This window comes from Macaca fascicularis, chromosome 8, assembly GCF_037993035.2.
Source record: "Macaca fascicularis isolate 582-1 chromosome 8, T2T-MFA8v1.1".
NCBI lineage: Eukaryota > Metazoa > Chordata > Mammalia > Primates > Cercopithecidae > Macaca > Macaca fascicularis.
In genome coordinates, this window is record NC_088382.1 from 44,991,344 (window position 1) to 45,018,186 (window position 26,843).

Genomic DNA, 26,843 nt, shown 5'->3' on the forward strand with positions numbered 1-26,843 from the left:
GACACCGCTTTGGAAAACAGTTTGTCAGTTTGCCAAAAAGTTAAACGTGTTTTCACCGTACAATCTAGCCATTCTAATCCTAGGTACGTACCCAAGAGAAATGAAAGCATTAAGGTCTACACATCTATACAAACCCTTGTAAATAAACATCCATAGCAGCTTTATTTGTAACATACCAAAACTGGAAGCAACCCAAAATGTCCATCAACAGAAGAATGGATAAACAAACTGTGGGATGGCCATAGAATTGAATAGCTATCCAGCATCAAAAAGAAATGAATTATTGATAACACAACAACAGATGGACTTCGAAATAGTCTATGTGAAAGAAGCCAGGCAAAAAAGGGGGTACACACTATATGATTCAATTTATATAAATTTCAAGGAAATGAAACTAATGTATAGTGACAGAAGGTGGATCAGTGCCTGGGAAATGGGGTCTGGGGAGAGGCAGGAGGGAGGAATTACACAGGAGCTGGAGGAACCTTTTCAGGGCAATGGAGCTTTACTATCTTGATTGTGACAATGGTTTATGGGTGTATTCATATGTCCAAAGTTATCAAATCCACTGCTTTAAATATGTGTGGTTTATTGTATGCCATTTATATCTCGAAAAAGCTGTTTTTAAAACACAATGGGAGAATTTTTCATATTTAAAAGGCAGGATATTTAAACTGTATTAAATATATAAGACATGGTACTGAAAGGTTGTATTAGCAGGAGACAAGGTAAGGTGGGGTTTCTTTGGCTGCCTTGCAAAGAGATGCTGAGTAAAGTAGGGGCCAGTGGGCAACGAGGGCAGAACTGCTTGTCTGTCCCCTTGGGTCACCTGAGGGGCATGGGTGGCGGCTGGGTGGAAATGAGGGTGAGAGGAAAGCCGCCGTCGAGGGGCGTGGATGGGAGCTGGGTGGAAACGTGGGGTGAGAGGAAAGCCGCCCCCAAAGAAGGGTCGGGAAGGGGCGGGGACGGCCAACGCTGGGGCCCACGCAGGTTCTTCGTCCTCACTTCCTGACCCTTTCTTACGAGTCTAGGGACCAAACGGATCCATCCCCAGAGCCCTTCTACTTCTGAACACGATGAGCAGTTTATGTTTGAGGGTTTGGGGATGGGGTGTTGTTTTTTCTTTATGTTTTGTTTTTCGTTTTACGTATGAGTTGGGTGGCACAACCCACACGTAAGTTGCAACGTCCAATCAAGAACGAAAATAACCCCTCACAATCAGCGATCGGGAACCAGCTGCCACAAGTGACACAGCCAGGAAACTTCGTCCCTCACACCCCCGCGCGCTCGCGCCTGCCGCAGCCCCACAGCTCGCCCCGCCTCTCTCCTTCCGGAAACAATCTCCGAGGGCGGAAGGCGGGGTCGGCCCTGGCCCCGCCCACAGCGTTTCCCTTCCTCGGCCCAGCCCCGCAGCGCGCAGCCTCGGCAGGGTGGCTTTACGGCCAGAGGAGAGGGTGGGTCCCAGACTTGAGGTAGGAGGCCGAGCTGAGGGGCGGGGAAGAGGCTTTTTGCGGCAGGACGTAAGTGACGGCGAAGGCGGTGCGACAGCAGCTGGAGGGCAGAGGAGGCGGGTTTGTTTCCCGGGCCGAACCGGGTTGTTGGGGGGCGCGGGGCCTGGGCCAGGCGGCAGCTAAGGCCCGCGGTGACAGCATGGGTGAAGGGGAGCGGGGCAGAGGAGGCCTTGGGCTGTTTTGGGCGGCGAGTGGGGGCGAGGGACTGGCGGGTCGGAGTCCCGGGTCCAGGCCGGGGCTCTGACCCGCGGTTGGTGTTCCCCCGACCCCGCAGCGCGGGGTGTCCAGTCCTCGCCATGAGGCCGCAGCAGGCGCCGGTGTCCGGAAAGGTGTTCATTCAGCGAGACTACAGCAGTGGCACACGCTGCCAGTTCCAGACCAAGTTCCCTGCGGAGCTGGAGAACCGGGTACGCAACCTGGCTCCCCACGCCTGCTCTGGCGAGGGAGAGAGACTCACCGGGGACGGGAGGGGTGTGGGCGACAACCGGGCCGTTGAGGATCCAGCAGTTCTGGGGAGGGCCAGGCACAGAAGGGGCCTTGGCCAAAGGTGTAAGAAGAGAGCCACTAAGCAAGACAGGTGTTTGGAGGAGCAAGAATAATATACGCCGATCGCCGGGGTTGACGACCTTATGGAACTTTGTTGCCCGGTGCCGGGAATCTGGATCCAGCAGTCTTCCCCTGCTGCACTCCCTCAAATCCCCACCCCGGGTAATTGTCGGCAGCGTTGAGGAGCCAATTCCTGAGGCTCCAGGCCACCTCAGCCACCAGGTTTTAAGCTATATCTTCCTACCTCTCCGCGCAAGATAAATCATCATCATTCTCATAACTGGTGTTTGCTGCCTCTGTGCTGGCCGCACTGTTTGACTGAAAGGGTTTATTAGGTGCATTGCCAGGCGGTGCATTTAGGCTTTCTTGGAACCTTAAAGACGTAGAGCGTTAGATAGGCCTGGACAGGAAAATATCTCAGAACAAGGCCTTAAACTTATCACATTCACTGGGAGCCACGTGTTTTGTCTTGCATATCAAAATTGCCATCAGGATGTAGGTCCTTTGGGTAACATTGCATGCAAAAATGTAAGAATGGAATTTGCTTCTCCTTCAGACTTAGCAAACGTTTTTTTAAAAAACCATTGTATCTTGTAGAGGTAATGGAGTATGTGCGTGCCTGCCTGTGTTTTTGTGTGCCCACATATGTACACTCAACCAAAGATTCTTTTGGTCTTGACCCATGTCATGTAGATTGTGTTTCCTGTTCAGGGATCAATTTCTGGTTAGCTGGAAGCAGGTTTTGTGGCTCCCTCCTCTGTGACAGGGAGGGCGAGGGCCTGAGAGGTGATTAGGCATTCGTTGGGTGTGGAACTGAGGGATGCTGGTCATGGGATAAGTAGGTGTGGATGAGTCTGTGTAGAGAAATGTGTAGCAGTTATTTACAGACAGTTTACAGTGAGGTGGGTTGCACTGCCTGATTGCCATGGTTGGGAAATCAACAATGATCCATTATAGTTTCCTTCAGTTTGACATAACCATGGGCAGGTTAGTGGCCCAAATATGTTTCTTGAATTGCAAATTGATCAAATATGCCTTTAAAAGATGGTGAGGTGACTTGTTTCTGAAATGCCATTTAAATGCTGCAGTATCTTGTCAACTATGTTATGAGTTAACTCAGCGTGACAGTAGGTGGAACTATCTACAGTGGTTAGAAGAGCTAGAAATTCAGCAAGTGGCCAGTTGGTTAGAGCTACTGAATGTTGTTTTAAAATAATTTAACATCACAGCTGATGTGTTTTACATGTTAAGATTTACATGGAATCAGGCTGGGCGCGGTGGCTCACGCCTGTAATCCCAGCACTCTGGGAGGCCGTGGCGGGTGCATCACTTGAGGTGGGGAATTCAAGACCAGCTTGGCCAACATGGTGAAACCCAATCTCTACTAAAAATACAAAAATTAGTCAGGTGTGGTGGCGGGCACCTGTAATCCCAGCTACTCAGGAGGCTGAAGTCGAAGAATTTCTGGAACCTGGGAGGCGGAGGTTGTAGTGAGCCGAGATCATGCCATTGTACTCCAGCCTGGGCGACAGAGCAAGACTCTGTCTCAAAAAATAAATAAAATAAAAAGATTTACATGGAATCAATCAAATGTTTTATTTTTAAGCCTCTCATGGAGATTATGACATACAATTTTATGTACTTCAAAATCAGAATATAAAGTATTCTTTTTTTACCGCCATTATTTGGACATTAAAGATTCATTTGCTTTAAGGTTTTAAAGCAACACTTACACCTCATATTTGAGCAAATGTGTGTACGCAGAATCAGACATTAGCCTTCCACTCTGTGTGTGGCAGAGCCTTTATTTTGTAACCTAAGTACAAAAGCACAATGTAGTTACAGTGCTCCACTGATTCTTCTCAGGAAATTGATGTTTCTAAATTCTGGAGTCCTTTTACCTCTTTGACTCTGTGTAGCCCAGAACTGCCTGTGGTACTGAGTACTATATGGAATGTTACATGGCACTATTCAATTGTGCCTGTGAATTTCTTTTTTCTTTTTAAATGTTTGGGTTAAAACACTAGCTTATGCTTTAAACCACTAGAAAAGCTTTGATTGTGTGTGTATGGGTCTGTGTGTGTGTGTGTGTGTGTTGAGATTAAATTTAAATTACAGGTTTAAACTTTCCTTGCTTTGATGAAAAATTGAAAGGTTTCTGTTTCTCTACTACTTACCCTAGAAATTTTACTGATTGCTCTGCTGTTGGAGCTGATTTTCTTTTTGTGAGAACATCACACTTGGCAACGTAATAGAGAAAGAGACTAATATGCAAGTGTTCTGTGTTATTTTAAAGCATTTTTTAAAAAATACATACACATTTGTGCCCTTTAATTTGGGAGTAGGATAGGTTCTGTCTGTTAACAAGTTCATTTTCTCTGCTGGCTTTTAGAATGTACTACTTTGATGCTTAAGCGATTTGTTGCCAGAACAGTTCCTTAAAGGAAGCTTTATTCTCATTAGCCAAAATACAGATACCTTAGTTACCCTTGGTCTGGGTAGAAGAATGAGTGAACTGTAATTGAGGCATTTGTTCCCTTATTTCCCTTTAAAAATATGTCTCCCCTTCTGGTTAGTAATTACCATTGACCTGCCACCCTTGATACGTGATCACTGCAGGCTTCACCATGCTTTCTACTATGTAGTTCAGCACGAAACAAAAATTCTGAGAAAATGAGCCTGATTTCTCTTTCCATTCTGACTTTTGATGTTTGTGGGTCCAAATTTTATTTGGCTCTGACTTCTCATATGTCTAAAGTTTGATAGAGCTCCTGTATCAGTGTCCAGGAACCTAAGGGAGAACACTGGCCACTGTTTTTCATAACCTAAAGGTAGTGAGATACAAATGCCAACATTTGTTCTCTTGAGCCCTTTCTTGTGAAGTTTGTTGTTTGCCTTTACTGATGCCTTCTGTGATTTTTACCCTTTATTTCCCTTTTTTAAAATAACCTTTCAAAAATGTGTTGGCATTTACTTTAACCGTTTATCCTTTTTTTAAATTTTTTTATTAACCTTTTTTTTTTTTTTTATTTGTTTAACTGACATATGATTTACCTCTATCCTATAAGGCATTGTAGTCTCAGAATAACGCATAAGAATTAGTGTTTCTGGTTGGGCATGATGGTTTGCACCCAAGTAATCCCAGTTGCTCTGGAGGTTGAGGTAGGAGCATCACTTGGGGCCAGGAGTTCAAGACCAGTCTGGGCAAGATAGCGATACTCTGTCTCTAAACTTAAAAAATAATAATTAGGGTTTCCTGGATAAATAGTAATTCTAATATGAAAGAAATAAGATGTTTCTGGGTTGAATCCCATGGTTTTGAATTGTATTGTAAAGAAACATAAATAATTCAATGACTTATAAGCACATCAAATGTGATTGGAATTATTTAGACTTTTGTGGACTTATCGGTAGACAAACTGAAGGCATAATTAGGTGAACATAACAGCTTACCATTTTTGTTTGCTGAGCTCTTCTCAGTCTGTTTTCGTGAATGAGAACTCTGACAGTTTCCCAGATGACCAACCTTGACACCACATCTTCAAGGGGTAGCTCAGTGAAGAAACACTGCCCCTGCGCTTAAAGGCCGTCTTGACCCACCTAGCCTTTGTCCAAATCTCTAATATTCCTGGAAATTTAACTCCTTTTGAAAAATGGGTCGAGCCAACACCACTTTAAAGGTTACATTAAATTCATGCATGCCACTAGCTCATTGACTCCTCACATTTTCCACACAGTGGACAAAACAATGACAACAACTGCTTCTAACTTAAAGAATTGTCATAGCTTAAGGATGGTCATGAATTTTTTACACTTTGAAAGATGATGTTCTTGGGGCCAGGTGCAGGTGGCTCATGCCTGTAATCCCAGCACTTTGGGAGGACAGGGGGGTGGATCACATGAGGCCAGGAGTCTGAGACCAGCCTGGCCAACATGGTGAAACCTCGTCTCTACTAAAAATACAAAAATTAGTAGGGAATGGTGGTGCACGCCTGTAATCCCAGCTACTCGGGAGGCTGAGGCACGAGAATCACTTGATCCTGGCACCAGAGGTTACAGTGAGCCAAAATTGTGCCACTGTACTCCAGCCTGGGTGACACAGTGAGACTCTGTCTCAAAAAAAAAAAAAAAAAGATTATGTTCTTGGGAATAGTAGGGCTCATACTGTATGTTGAGGATTTTTTTTTTCTCTTTTTGAGACAGAGTCTCACTCTGTCACCCAGACTGGAGTGCCGTGGTGAGATCTCGGTTCACTGCAACCTCCACTTCCCAGGCTCCAGCAATCCTCCCACCTCAGCCTCCTGAGTAGCTGGGACTATGGGCATGCGCCACCACGCCTGGCTAATTTTTGCATTTTTAGTGGAGACAGAGTTTCACCATGTTGCCCATGCTGGTCTCAAACTCCTGAGCTCAAGTGATCCACCCACCTCAGCCTCCCAAATGCTGGGATTATAGGCATGAGCCATCATGCCACTAGCTCAGTCTAGGGTACTAGATTGTGTACCCTAGCCAATCTTTTTTTTTTTTTTTTTTTTTTTTTGAGACAGTTTCACTCTGTCACGCAGGCTGGAGTACAGTGGCGCAGTCTTGGCTTACTGTAACCTCTGGTGCCAGGATCAAGTGATTCTCGTGCCTCAGCTTCCCAAGTAGCTGGGATTACAGGCGTGCACCACCATTCCCTACTAATTTTTGTATTTTTAGTAGAGATGAGGTTTCATCTCTAGCCTAATTTTTTTTTTCTGAGTCTATTTCTATTATAAAGCAAGACTTAATAGGTTCGCAGAGACCAGGAAAGGAAAAAAAAAAAAAAGCCAAACAAAAAAAGTCTTTAAATAAAGACTTCATAAAAGAGAGAATTCATATGTAAGTATTTACTAATTTTAGAAATAAGGGAATCCTTATGCGAGAGAAGGCCTAGAGTACAGACAGATAATGGCAGTATTGGATGAATGCTCTCCTAATGGGCCTTGAAAATCCTAGGATGAAGTAGCAAAATTTGAAATCTGTTATACAAAGTACTATTAGAAGACAGTAAAGTAATATTGGGAGAATAAAGTAAAAGCAGATGATGGAGTGAAACGATGGATGACAGTACAGGTTCTTTCTTATGTGAAATATGTAGAACCAGAAGTATTTCAGATTTGGGGTTTTTTTTAGATTTTGAAATATTTGTTTATACTAATGAGATATCTTGGGGTTGGGATCCAAGTGTGAACATGAAATTCATTATGTTTTATATCCACCTTATTATACGTATAACCTGAAGGTAATTTTATACAATATTTTAAATGACTTTATGAGACAAAGTGTGTGTACACTGAACCATCTTACCACCTTTTGTGAGCGTGCTTGCATGGGAGAATCTGGCTGTGCATGGAAAAGGTACATGGCAGCTGACGGGGGCTGGAAGGGTCTTTTTCCCTTGGGGACACTGAATAAACTATGTGTTGTGCACCTGCATTTTGACTGTGACCCCTCACATGAGGTCAGGTGTGGAATTTTCCACTTGTGGTGTCATGCCAGTGCTCAAAAGTTTCAGATTTTGGAGCCTTTCTGACTTCAGAATTTAAATCAGGGATGCTCAACCTGTAGTAGTATTAGTGTAAATTTAAGATAATGGTGTCACCAAATAGAGAGAGGTAATAAGAATGAATGATTTGATGTGAAAAATTGTGTATTAGCTTAAGATTTTACCTTAACAAATTTTACCTTATTTAGTAACAAGAGAATTGCTTCAAAAGAGATAGACTGAGTAAACAGAATATAGAACCAGGCCGGGCGCGGTGGCTCACGCCTGTAATCCCAGCACTTTGGGAGGCCGAGGCGGGCGGATCACAAGGTCAGGAGATCGAGACCACGGTGAAACCCCGTCTCTACTAAAAATACAAAAAAAAATGAGCCGGGCGCGGTTGTGGGCGCCTGTAGTCCCAGCTACTCGGGAGACTGAGGCAGGAGAATGGCGTGAACCCAGGAGGCGGAGCTTGCAGTGAGCCGAGATCGCGCCACTGCACTCCAGCCTGGGCGACAGAGCGAGACTCCGTCTCAAAAAAAAAAAAAAAAAAAAAAAAAAGAATATAGAACCTACGCCTTTTGATCCTTCTGCTAAAATGTCACTTTTTTCTTGCCTAGTAAATTCCAGTGTTTACTTACTCAATTTAAGATTACCTGCCCTTCCCAGATAAAGGGAATATCTCCTTGCTTTTATGCCCCACTAGACTTTATATTTGCCTATATGATAGTACCCTGTCAGCTTACTGCATTTTTTTTTTCTTTGAGACGGAGTCCCGCTCTGTCGCCCAGGCTGGAGTGCAGTGGCGCAATCTCGGCTCACTGCAAGCTCCACCTCCCGGGTTCATGCCATTCTCCTGCCTCAGCCTCCCCAGTAGCTGGGACTACAGGCACCCGCCACCACGGCCGACTAATTTTTTTTGTATTTTTAGTAGAGACAGGGTTTCACCATGTTAGCCAGGATGGTCTCGATCTCCTGACCTCGTGATCTGCATGCCTCGGCCTCCCAAGGTGCTGGGATTACAGGTGTGAGCCACCGCGCCAGGCCAGCTTTTTGCATTTTTATGTTTACATACCTGCTCTGCTTGCATAATGAAACTCTTGAGGATTGAGACAGTGCTGTATCTTGAGGTTTTTCATAGTATCTGATAGTAGGTGCTCAGTAAATGTGAATCTAAATGAATGGAAAGAGGAACAAAGTCTAGAGTTACTTGAAATTTAGTAGAAAGAATAAAGAAGTACCTTATTGAGCCTTGAAGCTATCCAGTATTTATAGAGGGATAAAATTAGACAAACTAAGCAGTTTTGGTAACTTAGGCCCAGATTTAATCACCAAAAAAATTGTCAACTAGTGGCTAAGAATGGTGACAAAACAAGATACATTATTGATAGCATGCATTAGTAAGTTGATTTTTTTTTTCCAAAACTTATTTTTAAATTCTTTTCTTCTCTACAGATTGATAGGCAGCAGTTTGAAGAAACAGTTCGAACTCTAAATAACCTTTATGCAGAAGCAGAGAAGCTTGGCGGCCAATCATATCTCGAAGGTTGTTTGGCTTGTTTAACAGCATATACCATCTTCCTATGCATGGAAACTCATTATGAGAAGGTAACGCTACTTTTGTTTTCACAAAAATCTCTTAAAATCATGAAGAAGGCAAGCTTATTACACATGGATGCTTACACGGTGATAGTTGCCGTAAAATATTTAGGGGCATTTATCATTCAAATTGTGTTCCGATGTACAGAGGCACATAGTCCTGAGTCTTTCAAAACAGGTTACAGTTGGTATGTCCACTTGCAGTTGACATGTCAATGTTCAGACTGGCCTACACTTAAGAAGAATGTAGAAAATCTTTATGTTCTCTTCCTACTCAGCTTTCTGGGAATGTTTTTACTTTATTTCCCTAAATGTCACTCTCTTCTCCCACCTGAGTTCTTACCTTCTCTTTCCAGTTGGCTGCTAGCTCCTGAATTGCTTATTTCCCAACTTAAGATGACCAGAAGTCAAACCTCCCACCTCCCCATTTTGTCAGTAGCACCCCTGTCTTTTCAATACCATCTTTGGGCATGAGGGATGAAGAAGAGGGAAAAATTAATCTGTTTTCAAAGACTGAAATATCTTTCATTTTCACAGTCATTCACTTTTTGTGATTTCCTCTGCCACTATCCTAGGTTATGCCCTTATTCTGTCTCTCCTAGACTATTGAAATAGTGTGACTTGTCTCATTTCTTCCCTCCTTTTGCTTTTCTAAATTATCTGCTGCTGTTTTTATAAAACACAGATTTACTTCCCTTACTACTTCTGCCAAGTCAGAGACCTTCACTGGCTTCCCACGTTTTACCACTGAGTAAAGTTCAAGGCCCTGCTCAAGCTGACCGCAGCTTACCTTTCCAGCGCTGCCTCGCATTCCTTCCTTCACTTTCTCCCTCAGCCAAACTCCATCCCTCACTGGTCAGCAAACATACCCACTGTGGTTCTCCACCTGGAATGCTATCTTCCCAGGTTCAAATCCCACCAGTCCCTTGGGTGTCACTTTCATCTAACTTTTTCTCTATTTTAGTCAGAATTCTTTCCCTTCTCTTGTGTCCCTACATTTTATTGGTATCTGTTTTATGGCACTTGCCTCACTCTTCTTTGGAATGTAGCAGTTTATGTTCTTGTCTTATTTGCCTTTCAAGTATGTATTTTTCTTGAGGACAATGCCTTAACCATTTTGTATCCCTCTTTATGCCTGACACCATGCCTTGGGTATATCAGGCACTCATTGAATATATGTTAAATAAATGACTGTAAATTAATCACGGTAAGCCCTGGTATATCACTAAATTCTGACAGTGCTCAGAAAACGAAATGCTATAAGAATATATCATACCCCATCTGATAGAAATGTCTTACACTCCATGTAGTGGAGAGTGCATATAGTTGCAGCTAAAGTTTTTGGAGCTGTTGGCTGAAAATGCTGTTGTATTCTTCATTACCATCCTGTTACTATAATTCCATCTCATATAAACAGGTCTATTTAAGTATAGTTATTTATATCCTTCCCCATGTTGAAACAGGAAAAGTTCTCTTGTCCCCCTCGCAGGGTGTGCGATGGGGTGTGACTTGCTTCTTCAGTACCCTGCTGCTCAAACCTCTAGGGGTGCATACAGATGGGCAGGCTGTGGGGCTCCAACCCCACGGCAGTGTCTAGGGGTGAATGTTTTACAGCTCCTGAAGCCCCAGTGAGCATATGTTACAGGGTGCTCTTTTAGTTTAGCTGTCCATAGGCGGCTTGTGTTAACTCAGTTAGACCCCTGCCTTATCGCAAGGCCAGAGGGCTTTCTGTATCCCAGAGTTCTTGCCTTGGTGTACCAGAAGAGTCGGATCACATGTGGGCTTGGAGAATGAGTGCAAGGTTTTGTTGAGTGGAAGTAGCTCTCAGCAAATGGGGGAGCTAGAAGGGAGATGGTTTTCCCCTGGAGTCAGGCTGCTCAACGACCGAACTCTTCTCCAACCATCCTGGCCAAACTCTGCATGATTCTGCCAATTGATGGCCTACCGGTGTGCCAGTGTGCTCCTACGCCAGTGTGTTCCTCTCGACATCCAGCCACCTGTGTGTTCCTCCACTAATGTTCACCTCTCGACATCCAGCCGCCTGTTTGCCTGCCTACTAGGGTCTCAGGGCTTTTATAGGCACAGGATGGGGGCGTGGCAGGCCAGGGTGGACTTGCAGCTTTTGGGCAGGAAAACAAAAATGCCTGTCTTCACCTACTGGGCACAGGCCTGGACCACGCCCTTCTCCACCCAGCACTTCCCTACCTGCCTGCTTCTGTGTCCTTTTAAAGGGACCATGCTCTTCCCTTCCATATCAATACCACAGAGAGAAGCTTTCATTCCTGTTTAACTTTCAAAATCAGAAATTATCAAGGCTCAGTGTCAGCTTTCAGTCTGTTTCAGTGTATCTCCTCTCTAATACTTTCAGTGAGTGAAGGCTCAGGGGATTTGTTTGCTCAGTAACTATTGGAAAGCCTACTATGTGCTAAGCAAAGTGCTGGCACATAACCGAACAGGACAAACATGGTTGCTAACCTTGTGGAGTTCATAATTAAGTGGTGACAGCTGATAATAACAAGGAAACAAAGACAACAAAATTACACATTATGATAAGTGCCTTAAAGGAAACAAACTGGCCTGTGGTAGAAAATAATAGGCAGGACCTAATCCAGGGTGTATGGTCAAAAGAGGCCTCTGAGGTGGTGACATTTAAGCTGTTGCATGAAGGATGAAAAGCCTGGGGCATTAAGGCAGAAAGATGAACATACACAAAGGCCCAGAGAGCTTGATGGACCCTGAGAACTGAGAGAAGGTGATGCACAGGAGAGGAGGGGCAGAGAATGATGGGAGGTGGATTTGGAGAGGTAAGCAGGAGCTGTAGCTTGGAGTGCCTAGTTCATGGAACGAAGTATAGATTTTATTTTTAGTGCAAGTGGGAAGCTACTCAAAGTATTAAGAGAGTGATGTGATCAGATTTTCATTTTATTTATTTTTGTAATAGAAACAGGGTCTCACTGTGTTGTCCACACTGGTCTTGAACTCCTGGGCTCAAGCGATCCTCCCACCTCAGCCTCTCAGAGTATTGGGATTAAAGGGATGAGCTGCTGTGCCCAGCAAGATTTTCATTTTAAAGAGATCTCTTTGCTTTGTGGAAAAAAGGCATAAGAATAGAAGTAGGGAAACAAGTGAGGAAGCTCCACAGAAGTCCAGGCAAGAGTGAGATAGCCTGGACTAGGAAGGGAGCAGGGGAGGTGCAAAGAGGTGACCAGCTCCAAGGGATATGTTGATAGTCGGCATGAATGTAGGAGGGTTGGGTAAAGCTGAATTCATATGGGTAGAAACTTTATCATCCGGAATGGCTATTTACAGAAGTCCATAATATTGCTAATTTAAGGTAGAAGCACATCTCTTGAGTATTTTATTCATGCTTAGTGAAATATTAAAAGGCTTGAGTTGTCATTACATTTGTTGATAAAATTTTAATTGTATTTGTCAAAGTATATTTGCTGAAATAGAAGTACTGATGTCATTTGTAAAAAGAAATTGGTAATTGGGTGCTAGTCAGTTTATACGAATTATGAGATCTTGGACAAATTAATCTCTCTGAATTCTCTCAACTGTAAAATGGATATTAGAATTCATAATTTTCTTCACATGTGGTTAGTGCTTAATAAACAGTGTTTTCTTGAGGTCGATTTTTTTTCTTTTTTCTTTTTTTTTTATTACTGAGACAGAGTCTCGCTCTGTCGCCCGGGCTGGAATGCAGTGGTGCGATCCCACTCCTCCACCTCCTGGGTTCAAGTGATTCTTGTGCCAGTAGAGATGAAGTTTCACCACGTTGACCAGGCTGGTCTCGAACTCCTGGCCTCAAGTAATCCACCTGCGTTGGCCCCCCAAAGTTCTAAGATTGCAGGCGTGAGCCACTACACCCAGCACCCAGCCTTTATTACTTTTAAAAAAAAAAAAAAAAACTAGAGATGGGGTCTCACTGTGTTGGCTAGGCTGGTTTTGCACTCCTGGCCTCAAGCGATCCTCCCATCTCGTCCTCCCAAAGTGCTAGGGCTACAGGCATGAGCCACTGTGGCCAGCCAAGATAGATTTTAATGAAGTTACCTATGTAAGTTTTAATCAGATATTTGTGAACTCATATATGATTTTTTATTTTCAAGTATAAGTGATCTTTTAGTCAGCTGCTAGTTTATTTGGGTGCTGAAAATACTTAGCTCTCAATTAAAATCCTTCCAATTATGAAATCTTGGAAGATGGTCCTTGATACCAGAAATTCAATGGAAATTGGTTGATCCCAATATGTGTTTTAGCTTGGATTTGTAGACATTGTGTTAGGTCCTATTTTATAGGTCTAAGCAAGGCCCTTTTCTTTTTATAAAGCAAATATTATAAAGCAAGTAAAGACCAAGTAAAATCAATCCAGAAACCAAATTTAAGGCATGGCCACATTTTAAAAATAGGTGATATTTTGTAGAAAGTGAACACGGATAACTAGATTGTGCAAAATTAATAACTGGAATGATCATAGTTAAGATATGATATACCTATACTTTTAATAGAAGTGTGTATTTGTGTTTTGATAAAATGATTAAAATGTAAGCACAGTTGCCCTCTCCCTTTCCCAGTTTGTCTCTCAGGAATTTTTGTGCTATTATTTTCTACTTACGAAAGGACGGGGTTGAGTCATTTAGTCTCTATTGTTTTAAACACCGAAATTCCTAGTCTACAAACAGTAAGCCAAATATAACAGTGCTTATACTTTGTCATGTGTGTTAAATGTTTTGAAATTGTAAATAGGCCTTTTAAAACTCACTAGAACAATCATGTATTTTTCCCTATAATGTGCTATTTATTGATTTAAAATGAAGATAAAGACTTCAGTGTTATTTCTCTATTGTTGCTACCCATGATAATTAGGGAACAAATGGGCTCGTGGAACGTTCTCCTCTCAGTATCTCTCTGCCTTGTTCATGAACTAGAAAACATCCCTTCTGCCCATGTGCAGAATGTCTAGAAGGAACACAGGAGAGAACTTGGATATGTTCTGAAAACAGTAAGATGTGGTGTTACTTAGCCTCAATCAGGCTATTTTTCTTGAAGGGCTGGAAGGCTTTCTCCAGTTGAATATCCTCAGGGAAGACAGTAGTTTTTTCCAAGATTTGATTGTGTTTCACTTTGTAAATATTATACAAATTGAAGTTTTGTTGAGGATTTGAGAGTGACAGATAACTTTGTTAAATATTATGGTTTACTTTGACATTGATTTACCAAAAATAATAAAGTGTAAATAAAATGTCAACATATGATTTCTTGGGGGTGAGAATGGCGCTTTGTCCTTTCTGAGATTGTGGTATGAGTTTACACATATTAATGCTTTTCCGCTATTAAAGAGACTAAGACTTTTATCGTTTGTTTGTTTTAATTTTTATTTTATTTTTATTTTGAGACTAAGAGTTTTAAAGCATCTTGTTTAGGAGAGTGTTGCCTTCACCACAATAGTATAAGAAGATTTAGAGCTTATACAAAAAGGAAAACTGATTGTTTTCTTTCTGAACTGATACCCAAGTGCATATCAATGTTACTAAAGTTTATTAAAAAAAAAAAAAAAAAAAAAAAAAACAGAAAACTTGCCCAACAAAGTGATACTTGAACCAAATAAAAGAATGCTGTTGCTGTTTCTTTGCTCGTAACCTGTACTCAGAGAAAGGAGACGGAAAGCTGTTCTGAAGGAATCCTTTCTTTGAAACCAGCCATGCAGGCATTTTTCTGAGTGTCTTCCTTAGTATTAATGGACTGGCGTGAAGGGAGACTGAGTCTCCAGTTTCCAATTCTGGCAGGTGAGCTGAGAAGGAAATTGGAGAGAAGATTGAGAGGCCTTAGTTGGGCACCTTTATGGGCTACTTCCTTCTATTCATTATTTTAGGATGATTGACAAACTCTGATGTGAAGATAGTGCCTAAGGGATTTTTTTGCTCATAAAGACCAAGCACAGCTCAAATTCTTTTGAGTGCTGAAAATAGGAGAATGATACATGCATTGCTTCAGGTAATTAGATGAAAAAAACAAATCTTTTCTTTAGAAATAGTACTCCTAATTTATTACATAAGAACCATGCAGATTGCTCTTTTAATAATCTTACGCTCTTTTAAAGAAGCATAAAACATGAGATGAGATTTTTTTATCCCCCCAAAAAACTTGAATAAACTGTTTAGTTTTCTTCAATTAGAAAATTCTTTATATTAAACAGGTAGAGTTTTAAATTCTAAATCAGTGTATACCAAAGCATCTAAATTGTGACATCCTAATTTGTTAGTTTGGTCTGTACGTTATATAAGGCACACTTAAATCATTGCTTAATTTCCAACTTTATTTTCATACAGTTCTTTTTTCCCTTTAAGTTGTGATCACATTTGTGACTTTATCATTTGCTAATAGTGTGAATTTAAGGAAATACATAGTAATTTGAAGAACTGGATCAAAGCCTCTTTGAACATTAGAGCCAGAAAAAAGTTATGATGACTTCGAGCCTGAAATAAAACATGTAACTCTTTGATTTTGGATGTAGCTATTAAGATTTATTTTCTTCTAGCTTATCTGTCTCAGAATTGCCCTTATTAAAGCTGGAGATTTGGCAATTTCCAGAAGTTCCTTTGTATCCTATCTGGTTTTTGTCTACATTTGCTTTGACTTTTACAAGCTTAATACTAAACTTATAAATTGAGGTTCCTGTCTAGGAAATGAGCAAACTGCAGAAGAGCACTACACGCAGTCATGGAAATGACATAAGACACTTGTATTTATCAGAAACTCCCTGGCAGCTAATGCCCACATGCTGTACAAAGGAAATAAACTTTTTAGTTTTGAAATAATGGGTCTTCCTTTTGTTATAAGCCAGCCTTTTATCATTACTTTAAATTGATGAACATGTACAAAGGAGAGAAGCAGTCCTTTAAGTTTTGTAAAAGTCAAGGCCAAGAACTGTCCTTGATTTTAGAAGATGTCACATTAACAGCATTTTATGAATAGGAAAAGAGAAGCATGAGCAGCCATTGTGTATATAGCCATCTGTGTGTTTCTCCACATGCAGGATTGAAGTGACTGGGAAGTAGGAAGGAGGGGGTTGGTTCCATTGTATGCTTTTGCATTTATTTGCATTGCGTTGAAGATATTTTTGACTGGAAGAGTCCCTCACACTTTGCTATATGTCATATGCAACTCCTGTGAGCCAAGTAATCACAGCTGTATTCCACCATGTGAATATCTGTGTGACTTGCCTTGAAAACGAATTCCCACTGCCTGAATATTTTGAGATCTCACTAACACTTAAAGGGAAATCTGACAAAGTTTGTAAAAAGCTGTGGTGTTTCTTTTTGTCAGGTTTTGAAGAAAGTCTCCAAATACATTCAAGAGCAGAATGAGAAGATCTATGCTCCACAAGGCCTCCTCCTGACAGACCCCATTGAGCGAGGACTGCGAGTTGTATCTTTTTGGTTCGGATCAGAAAGTCTAAATATTTATAACAAGAAAATGTTGATATTATTTGGCATCGGCTAAAGAGAATTTAACTCCCATCCTGTATTTGCCCTAGGTAGTTTCTGTGTGAATTGCATACCTACTGTAAATCCCCTGTCTCCAACATTTTTTATTTTAAAGTATGTCCCTCCTTCCATTGCATGGTGCAGGTCTCTGTGGTTTGTTTACTATTCTGGTCACCATCTTTCCTGGTGGTTCTGAGGGCATCTTGTAGTAATAACGGGGGTGGTTTGAGTAATGCATTTCAGCTGCAGAAACCCTGAATCTGAAGCCCCTTTGAAATGGATAAACTCATAATGTGTGGTGAGACTTGTCATCCAAATGAATTGCAGTTTCATGGGTTCATCTGACTAGTTGAAATCAGTTACAGCTGCCAGATGTATAATTTCATTACCTTTGACATACTGTGCATATTTTTAGAGGCAATAAGCTTTGAAAATCACTAAGTGAATTTGGTAAATACAATTGCAAAAAACTAATTTAGCTTGATAACTGGAGCAATGGGTAAATAAATTTTTTTAAAAACCTAGGTCACATAAGCCCAGGCCTTCCAGCTGATAATAATTTCAGCAGTTTTATTATACTCTGCAACAATAGTTCTTAAACTTTCAGGGGTCATGAACCCTTTCCCAAGAAAAAAGTTTTCATATAATTTCAGGGTATTTTTAAATCCCTGAATTCATTACCTCCATGGATTCTCAGTTAAGAACTCCCTAGTTCTACAAATAAAGCTTCCTTTTCAGAATTTGTTTTGTTTTCAAAACATAAATCATCAGTGTTTGGGAAGGAACTATAGGTGGACTATAAGTAATTACATTTCTTAAAATATTCAGCAAATTGGAGAAAGCACACTTAAGTAGGAAAAAAGTTTAATAATTGAAAAATAAGCAAAGCAAACTGAAAGCAAAGTCTGCGGATCACACCCTTCACCTTGCCAAGTCCCCTTTATGTGTTGTGTCCTGTAGTGTGTTTTCTTAACAGCCATGCTGTTTAGATTGAAATTACCATTTATGAAGACAGAGGCATGAGCAGTGGAAGATAAACTGTAGAATTAAAGGTAAATATGAAATGATATGGCTTGTATGCAATTTTTGCAAGTTTAGAAGATGCATAAATATTCTTTCCCGCATGGTAAATAAATCATTAAATCACGCAGTTAAATAGCGGTATATTTGCTGTGTTAGCTTAAGCTAGTCACCGTATTAGCTTGATACTTAAAATGTATATTCGGCCCAAGTTCTGTTTGGTGATAGAGAATTTAATTCTAATTTGTTTCCTGCTGTATTGTGTTCAGACTGGTTTTGTTGTTACTTTGGTGGGGGAATGGGGGATGGCAGTTACTTGGCTTGTTTTAATATTTCAGAACTATCATAGGCATATAAATACGTGGGTTTTGCATATAAGAATGAGCTCAGAGATGTCTACCTGTATGACAAATGGCTTTAATAAGCAAAGGGAACATTTCAGAGGGGAGTAGGGAGATTCTGAATATTTCATTTATTATATTTAAGTGGCTTCAGACCCCTGTGGAAGAAACCTTACCTACTGAGTAGAAACATAAATTTCATTCCTTTGTTTAAAGTGTTAATGTCCTTAAATATCCAGATACTGCCCTTTAATGAGTAAGAAACAAATTAATACGAATAAGAATCTGTAGGCAGAGTCACGTTGAATCCATAACTACTTTAGCATAGCCTTCTAAGTGACAGGAAGTAGCACTTCACTATTTCTGCCAATTTCAGTTACGTGGTCTTCCTACAGAAAGTGTTCTGCTGCTGCACTTTTCTAGTTGACTGTGCTTACGGGTATCTGTCACTAGGTAATAGACAGCACAGATACAGAATGTACCAAAGCCAACATACGTCTTCCTAGGGCAACATTAATAACAGCTACCATTTTGAGGGCACCTACTGTGTGCCTGGTATTGTATAAATGGTACTTCTGAACCTCATAAGAACCCTACAAAGTATTTCCCCATTTTACAGATGAGCAAACTCGGATACAAATAGATTAAATGATGTTCTCACAATCACACGGTTAACGAGTATTGGGATATGAACCCAAGTCTGATTGACCATAAAACCCCTGTCTTTTATACCATACTTCCTCTCAGTACTTGCAGCAGCAGGAACATGGAGAAAGGGAAGAGTTCATCAGATAATTCTAGAGGTTTATCCCCTTCTCTTCTTTTTCAATGCTTAAAAAAAGAAAAAAAATACATTTTGTCTGATCCTGTATGATTTATTCAATCCTGCAAGCCATGCAACATTCCAGAGCTGCCTTCTTTAGCACTAGTGAATGTGTCACCTGAATTCCTGAAAGCCAAAGATCTAAATCATGACATCCTCTGCTGTATGCTGTGTTTCCTTAAAAAGGCTTTGTTTTGGAACACTTAGTGTTACTTGTCCATACACTTTCTCATGGACAATTTTCAAACTGATACTTCTCAAACAACCAGTGACCTTCTGTGTGGCTTTTGTTCCATGCCATGGTTTGTATATCAGTTGCAGCTGCGATAACTTGGCACAGCCCATTTGTCATGACTCATTTTGCAGCTATTGTGTAATCATGTGTTTTTCTGATGTATGGGGTTTGAGCAATTGCACACCAGAGGCTAATCTATCAATATTCAAATAACTAGAATTTTGAAATGGGAAAGATTTACATTAATAACTTCTGGATACCATTTTTCATGAATGCAGATATTTTTGTTCAACACAATTTCATTTTTGGAGTTAGGTGTTCCCAAGGTCCAGGATGCAATGTGGGCTGAGATCTTGGGGAAGGGGAGGAAACTCTAAGCATAATTTATTCAATTCTTCCATTTTTCTTCAGTCTGCAAGGTGTCTGCAATTTGAAGTAATATGTGGGAATTAGTGACTTAACAAAAGACTACACAAACATGAGGATGGCCTTTATTTTTATAAGGAGCTTTAAACAAAAATACTTTTCTTTAAGCTTAATTTTTATAATATCTTGCATGTATCTTTATTATCACATTCTTATTGTTACATACACTGGTGTTTTCTCTCTGGATTAAAATTGCCATCTTTATATAAAATGGAATACATGATTATTCCATCACAACTAGTGATAATAAAAACAGCTAATGTTTGTTGGCACATCTGTGCCAGCACTATTCTGAATGCTTAATTTGAATCATCACAACGACCCTGTGAGGTAGATATTGTTATCCCTGTTTTTCAGATGAGGAAGCCGAGGCAGAGAGAACTTAAGTTGCTGGCCCAAGGACGAACAGCTAGTAGACAGCAGTCAAGGCAGCCTGGCTTCGTGGTGATGTGCTTGGTCAGAGATCTGAATATCTAGGACTTAGATTTGTAGACTATTGAGCTGTAGACTCATTTAGACAAATGGTACCAAGATATTTTAGTAGATAAAATCCTGGGTTAGTAGAACATAGACCACATGTTATATGCTCATATCAGTTGATGGAAGAAAAATGATTTTACAAGTTATTTTCAGCATCTCTCTCAAACCTTTACTTCTCCCTCTAATTACAGATCCCACTTCCAGCCGGGCCCCTCATGTATCCACTGGCCGACCGCAGAGTGTCCCTACCTCCTCTCCAGAGCATCATTCCTTTCTATCTGCTGCCAGAGCCACGGTGCCATTTACTCCAAGGACTCAACTTTCTAAAATTCCACACCTGAGGTGACCTCTAGTCGCTCAGCATCCACTTTGTGTCTCCAAATTGTGTAGGACTCTGTAATCTTTTGATTAGTTTCTGAGAAAACACAGTGAAGCATTTCACTTTTTTTTATTCAAAGCCATTTAATAAAACACAGTTGGTTAGCCCAGTGCAAAGCTTATTATCTGCCACCAGTACGTACCATTAGTTCTCTTCATTCCTTGGGCCAGCTTCTCAGGTGGCTTTAGACCTCAACAAGCCGTATCTTCGCCAGTGTTCTATCTTGTTGCCCTAAATTAATAAAATGCTTTTCTCCAGGATTTTGGTGAGGGTTGGCTGTGGCTGTCGTTTTGCTAATGCATCTCCCAGATTTCAATGAATTGCCGGTTTTACCTTGACTCAAATCTTAAGATCTGTTTCTACTATTCAATTCCTCAAACCGAAGCTCCTTGAAAAAAATTATGTATAATGTTATTTGTTTTATTATAGCAATTATTCCTAATTAAAGCAGTATTTAATGCAATTTCCAGTTATTTCTTTGGAGAATTTGATGTCATTGTTGCATTACCTTGAATGTTGGAAAGATGTGGTGCGTGTTGCTTGTTCATCACAAAAATCAGTAAGCACAATAAAGTGGATGCCAAACCATCAAACACATAGGTGTTCCCGCTGTGTCCCTGGATATGGAATAAGCAGGTATAAAAAAATATTTTAATTATAGTTTTGTTATAAATATAACTTATGGGAAAAAAATTTGATAGGAATAATACTGTATATTACTAATTTTTAACTATCCCTACGGCAAACCTTATGACTCACAGAATTTTCTCATATACAGTATTCAGTGCACAGAAATCTTATGATTGGCTCAAGTACAGTAAGTTACTTCTCAGTAGAACTCTCAAGTCTGAGTCCTATCTGTAGCTCTGCTTTTGACTGTACATTCCTAGGATCGGGGCTGCTTATGCCTTTCGTTTATCCTTGGGGTTTGAGAGCACTGTATTTGGGAGAGAGTTTAAAAATACATTAGAAGAGGGAAACCATTAAAAGTTTCACTGTCAGAGATTATTGTAGGTGCTAATACTGGATTTCGTCTTTCAGATTTAATTTCTTTTATGGGTCTGTTAGTCATTCAGCAAATCCCGTAAGTATGTTTAATATTTTAATTGTGTAAAACTCATTTGTTACTTTACAGCCTGTAATAGTGTGTCTGCCTTTTCAACCCGTTGCAATAACTTTGCTGAAATATTAACACATTAATAAAACTTTTCTTAAACAAATTGTCTCTGTGTCATATTTGGTGGGATTTGGTGGTAAATGATGGTAAAGTGGTAAGTGATAGGACACTAAATTTGGCAGATAATACTAGAATTGTAGTAGTGTACCATACAATGTAGCTTAGCGTTATAAAATAAACATCTTAACATTTCTATGTCACACCTCTCAATTTCTTACCTGCTTTATCTTACAAGAGCAGGTATATTACAAGTAAAAATTAAGGAGTAGTCGTTGACAAAGCCTGAGTCCTGTCCTCCTGCTCTCTTCCCTGGACAGCATGAGCTTCACCACTCGCTCCACCTTCTCCACCAACTACCAGTCCCTGGGCTCTGTCCAGCCACCCAGCTGTGGCACCCGGCCGGTCAGCAGCACGGCCAGCATCTATGCAGGCACTAGGGGCTTAGGCTCCCGGATCTCCATGTCCTGTTCCACCAGTTTCTGGTGCAGCTTGGGGTCTGGGGGCCTGGCCACAGGGATGGCTGGGGGTTTGGCAGGAATGGGGGGCATCCAGAACAAAAAGGAGACCATGCAAAGCCTGAACGACCACCTGGCCTACCTGGACAGAGTGAGGAGCCTGGAGACCGAGAACTGGAGGCTGGAGAGCAAAATCCAGGAGTATCTGGAGAAGGGACCCCATGTCAGAGACTGGGGCCATTACTTCAAGACCATCAAGGACCTGAGGGCTCAGATCTTTGCAAATACTGTGGACGATGTCCACATCATTCTGCAGATCGACAATGCCCGTCTTGCTGCTGATGACATTAGAGTCAAATATGAGACAGAGCTGTCCATGCACCAGTCTGTGGAGAGCAATGTCCATGGGCTCCGCAAGGTCACTGATGACACCAATATCACTCCGCTGCAGCTGGAGACAGAGATGGGGGCTCTTGAGGAACTGCTTCTCATGAAGAAGAACCACGAAGAGGAAGTAAAAGACCTGCAAGTCCAGACTGCCAACTCTGGGTTGGCCGTGGAGGTAGATGCCCCCAAATCTCAAGTCCTCCCCAAGATCATGGCAGACATCAGGGCCCAATAGGACGAGCTGTCTCGGAGGAATCCAGACAAGCTAGGCAAGTACTGGTCTCAGCAGATTGAGGAGAGGACCACAGTGGTCACCACTCAGTCTGCTAAGGTCGGAGGTGACACTCATGGACCTGAGACATACAGTCCAGTGCTTGGAGATCAACCTGGACTCAATGAGAGATCTGAAGACTAGCTTGGAGAACAGCCTGAGGGAGGTGGAGGCCTGCTATGCCCTGCAGATGGAGCAGCTCAATGGAATCCTGCTGCACCTGGAGTCGAAGCTGGCACAGACCTGGGCAGAGGGCCAGCGCAAGGTCCAGGAGTACGAGAACCTGCTGAACATCAAAGTCAAGCTGGAGGCTGAGATCGCCACCTATCGCCGCCTGCTGGAAGACAGCGAGGGCCTCAATCTTGGTGATGCCCTGGACGGCAGCCACTCCATGCAAACCGTCCAAAAGACCAACCCACCGGATAGTGGATAGCAAAGTGGTGTCTGAGACCAGCGACACCAAAGTTCTGAGACATTAAGCCAGCAGAAGCAGGGTACCCTTTGGGGAGCAAGAGGCCAATAAAAAGTTCAGAGGTCAAAAAAAAAAAAAAATCAAGGAATAGTCCATGATAATTAACAAATGTACTTACTTTTTTAAGATGGACTTTTGCTTTTTGCCCAGGCTGGAGTGCAATGGCACCATCTCGGCTCATTGCAAACTCCACCTTCCGGATTCAAGTGATTCTCCTGCCTCAGCCTCCCAAGTAGCTGGATTACAGGTGCCCACCACCATGCCCAGCTAATTTATTTTTAGTAGAGATGGGGTTTCACCATGTTGGCCAGGCTGGTCTCAAACTCCTGATCTCAGGTGATCTGCCTGCCTCGGCCTCCCAAAGTGCTGGAATTACAGGTCTGAGCCACCATGCCTGGCCTAAAAAACGTATTTAAAGAAATAAGACATTGACATGTTTCATTAGGAAAAAGGCATCACAGTTATTGTTACTATCTTGGATCACCTGATGACTCAGTGTGGGGTTCTTTTTTTATTTTTCTAGGTACATAGGTGTCTACATTCATGGTGTACATGAGATGTTTTGATACAGGCATGCAATGCGTAATAGTTACATTATGTCAAATGGGCTACTCATCCCCTCAAGCATTGCATTACAAACAATCCAAATACAGACTCCGTTGTTTGGTTTTTTGTTTTCGAGACGGAGTTTTGCTCTTATCATCCAGGCTGCAGTGCAGTGGTGCAATTTTTAGTAGAGACAGGGTTTCGCCATATTGGCCAGGATGGTCTAGAACTCCTGACCTCAGGTGATCCGCCGGCCTCAGCCTCCCAAAGTGCTGGGATTACAGGTGTGAGCCACTGCACCCGGCCCAGACTCCATTTCTTTTAAATAAGGTAGATTTGTAGAAAATTAACAACTTAGAAGTTACAGTCCATATTCCAACTTTCTTTTGTAAGCTTATTTTCCTATTTTAAAATGTTCAGTGTCTCTCCTTATCCAGTGAAACTCATAGTAAATAATACTTATATAGCCAGGAGTCAAAAAAGAGGTCATAACACCTCAATTAAATGTCTTCCGTATTCCACTTAGCCCTGGCCCCTAGCATAAGTTAAAGCTACAGTTTCCCAGGAGTAACATCTTTGTTTTTTATTTGTTTTAATGTCAAAGGAAATCAGAGTATTAATGCCATGTGTGATTTATACTTACCTCCTCTCCCCTTCACCAGCTTCCTTCCCCTTCCCAACAAAGGAGACTGTACATTCCATGAGGGCAGACGTGGTTTCCTACTTAACCTTGCATCCACCCCACACTCCATGCATCCTCATACACAGTGCTACAGATACTTAGCTCTCACATATTTGCGAAATGAATAAATGAATAAGAGGTAAGTTGACCCATCAGGTCATTAACATCAGAATAGAATTACGATGCTACACCTGGATTAGTGCAGTGTTTGTCTGGCTTTTGATAGGCAGTGATTTGTGTGCTCCCTTGGTAAAGTCTTCTAAAACTGGGAGGAGATATCTGTGGTTTAACCTCCAATAGAGTGGACTTTTGCCTGGAGATAAGTACCCTTGAGGATCCCAATGCCCTTTAATTCTAGATTAGGAATTCCCAGGGAAAGGAAAGGAATTGCATCGAAACCTCTGAGTTGGGTAGTGTAAATAATAAATAAGTCTTCTGCTCATACTTTGTCCTGTATTGTTCTCCGTGTAACGTTAAATCTAGCTATCATTGAAACTGGAAAACTTAGCAGTCTATTTCTCCTTAATTCTTTTAACTTAGTCTTCTGATAAAAGTTTATTTTCAGATAATTTCCACTTTTCAAAATTCTCTAAGGACCTAATAAGCACAAACCATACTTGGTACTCATTTGAGTTCTTGCTACTGAATTTCTCTATGTAAAATCAAAGTTACAAGAACAATATGAAAAAAGGTGCTTCTCACTCATTAGATAAAATGAATCAAGAAGGCTTGTAGTGTAACATCACCAGAGACTACTCTGTAGTGCAAACACCAACTGAAACAGGCCAAAGTGATCCCTGTCCTCATGTGTGCTTGCTGGAAGGATAAACATCGATGACTATAACCATTACACGGTGACCAGCTTTAATGTGCAAGGGTGTCAGTGTGAACGATTTTATTCTACCCCACCCTCAAGAGCTGGAATAAATGGCTTTATGATGGTACTCTCCAGTACTGTACTCAAAACTTGGAAATGTGTAGAGAACGGCAAACATCTGAATAACATCCCATTGCTGTGGATTGTTGGGAATGCTAAAATGCGGATTGTGGACCACCTACATGCTAGGATTGTTAGGGGTACAGCAATACATGTATTTTGCTCCAAAATGAGTAGGCACAGAATTACAGAACCAAAAGAAAGATCTTGGCTCTTCTGAATTATATCCTAAGTTCTTCCTGTATATATACCTCAAATGCTGCAGATACGAAGTTCTGTGAAATTCTGCCTGGAACCAGGAAGCCCTGTGGGAACTTAATGCCTACTCTTCACACTTTTAAGCCTCCATTTTGAAAAAACTATTTGTTTTGTTGAAAAAACAGAATAGTTTTTACAAGTTAGGTACTACCAAAGATCTTTGGTTAAGGGTTATTGTCAAGTGAAAACAAGTTTATGCTAGTAGGATGTTGTGGGTTTTTAAAAAAATAGTATCTGAGCAATAAAAGGATTTATTGACCTAGTAACTTAGATCTAACTTTGTGCTGTCACATTTTACTTTGCTAGTGAAATCTTTAATCTTCAGATTCATAAACTATCTTTGAAGAAATTCTTTGTTTTACCTACAAAGAGTTCTTTAAAAAAAAAAAAAAAAAAGGCAGAAAGAGACCTAAAAATCCACCTATTAGCTGCCGTATCTGTTGTTCTTGATCTTTCTGTTTCTGTTCATGTATATATTCTCTCGCTTCATGTTTTAACAGACCTGTTTACTGCCAGGAAATGATAATAATTTGTATTCAAAATGTTTTGGTAATTACTCTTCATGGAGCAGCCGAGTGTCAAACAACATAACTAGAAGCTCAGATTCTGGGATGCGCAGGGGCCGAGAAACAGACGTGATCTTTTCCTCCCAACGAAAGGATTCGTGTGCACAACTTGCATATCTTTGTTTATCTCATAAAATCTACAAATGTTTTACTTAGTCCAGTTTCTATTTTCTTAGATGTTTGAAGGATTATGTGCTTGAAAACCAACATCTGTGATTCTCGTTTCTAATTTTAAAATGAGGAGTGCTTCAGTTAACAATTAGGGGCCAGGCCAGGCACGGTGGCTCACGCCTGTAATCCCAACACTTTGGGAGGCCGAAGTGGGTGGATCACTTGAGGTCAGGAGTTTGAGGCCAGCCTGGCCAACATGGTGAAACCCCATCTCTACTGAAAATACAAAAATTAGCCAGGCGTGGTGGCAAGCACCTGTAATCCAGCTACCCAGGAGACTGAGGCAGGAGAATAGCTTGAACCTGGGAGGCAGAGGCTGCAGTGAGCCAAGATCGCGCCACTGCACTCCAGCCCGGGCAACAGAGCAAGACTCCATCTCAAAACAAAAACAAAAACATAGGGGCTGGGCTCACGCCTATCATCCCAGCACTCTGAGGGGCCAAGGTGGGCGGATTACTTGAGCCCGGAAGTTGAGACCAGCCTGGGCAACAGCGAAACCTTGTCTCTACAAAAAACACAAAAATTAGCCGGGCATGGTGCCCCACGCCTGTGGTCCCAGCTACTT

General features: G+C 41.4%; 1 protein-coding gene and 1 pseudogene across 5 annotated transcripts; both read left to right on the forward strand.

The window, feature by feature from the left end:
* The first annotated feature begins 1,463 nt into the window (after positions 1 to 1,463).
* Positions 1,464 to 21,576, forward strand: GOLGA7 (golgin A7). 5 transcript variants are annotated; one of them, XM_015454358.3, is made up of 6 exons: positions 1,464 to 1,520; positions 1,786 to 1,918; positions 9,022 to 9,174; positions 16,492 to 16,593; positions 17,642 to 17,704; positions 20,169 to 21,576. In XM_015454358.3, the coding sequence occupies exons 2-5, from the start codon at positions 1,808 to 1,810 to the stop codon at positions 17,687 to 17,689; spliced, it is 414 nt and encodes a 137-aa protein (XP_015309844.1). In that variant the 5' UTR covers positions 1,464 to 1,520; positions 1,786 to 1,807; the 3' UTR covers positions 17,690 to 17,704; positions 20,169 to 21,576. The 5 variants fall into 5 exon arrangements, with proteins under 5 accessions (XP_015309844.1, XP_015309845.1, XP_015309846.1 ...); XM_015454359.3 differs by lacking the exon at positions 1,464 to 1,520 and adding an exon at positions 1,533 to 1,642; XM_015454360.3 differs by lacking the exon at positions 1,464 to 1,520 and adding an exon at positions 1,533 to 1,571 and having other exon boundaries at positions 17,637 to 17,704.
* A 152-nt stretch (positions 21,577 to 21,728) lies between these two features.
* LOC102134262 (keratin, type I cytoskeletal 18 pseudogene) lies at positions 21,729 to 23,198 on the forward strand (annotated as a pseudogene).
* The last annotated feature ends 3,645 nt before the right edge of the window (positions 23,199 to 26,843 follow it).

Coding starts and splice junctions, on each gene's coding strand:
- GOLGA7 (XM_015454358.3), top strand. CDS start 1,808: ATGAGGCCGCAGCAGGCGCCGGTGTCCGGAAAGGTGTTCATTCAGCGA. Junction 1,919..9,021: donor CTGCGGAGCTGGAGAACCGG/GTACGCAACCTG, acceptor TCTTCTCTACAG/ATTGATAGGCAGCAGTTTGA. Junction 9,175..16,491: donor TGGAAACTCATTATGAGAAG/GTAACGCTACTT, acceptor TCTTTTTGTCAG/GTTTTGAAGAAAGTCTCCAA.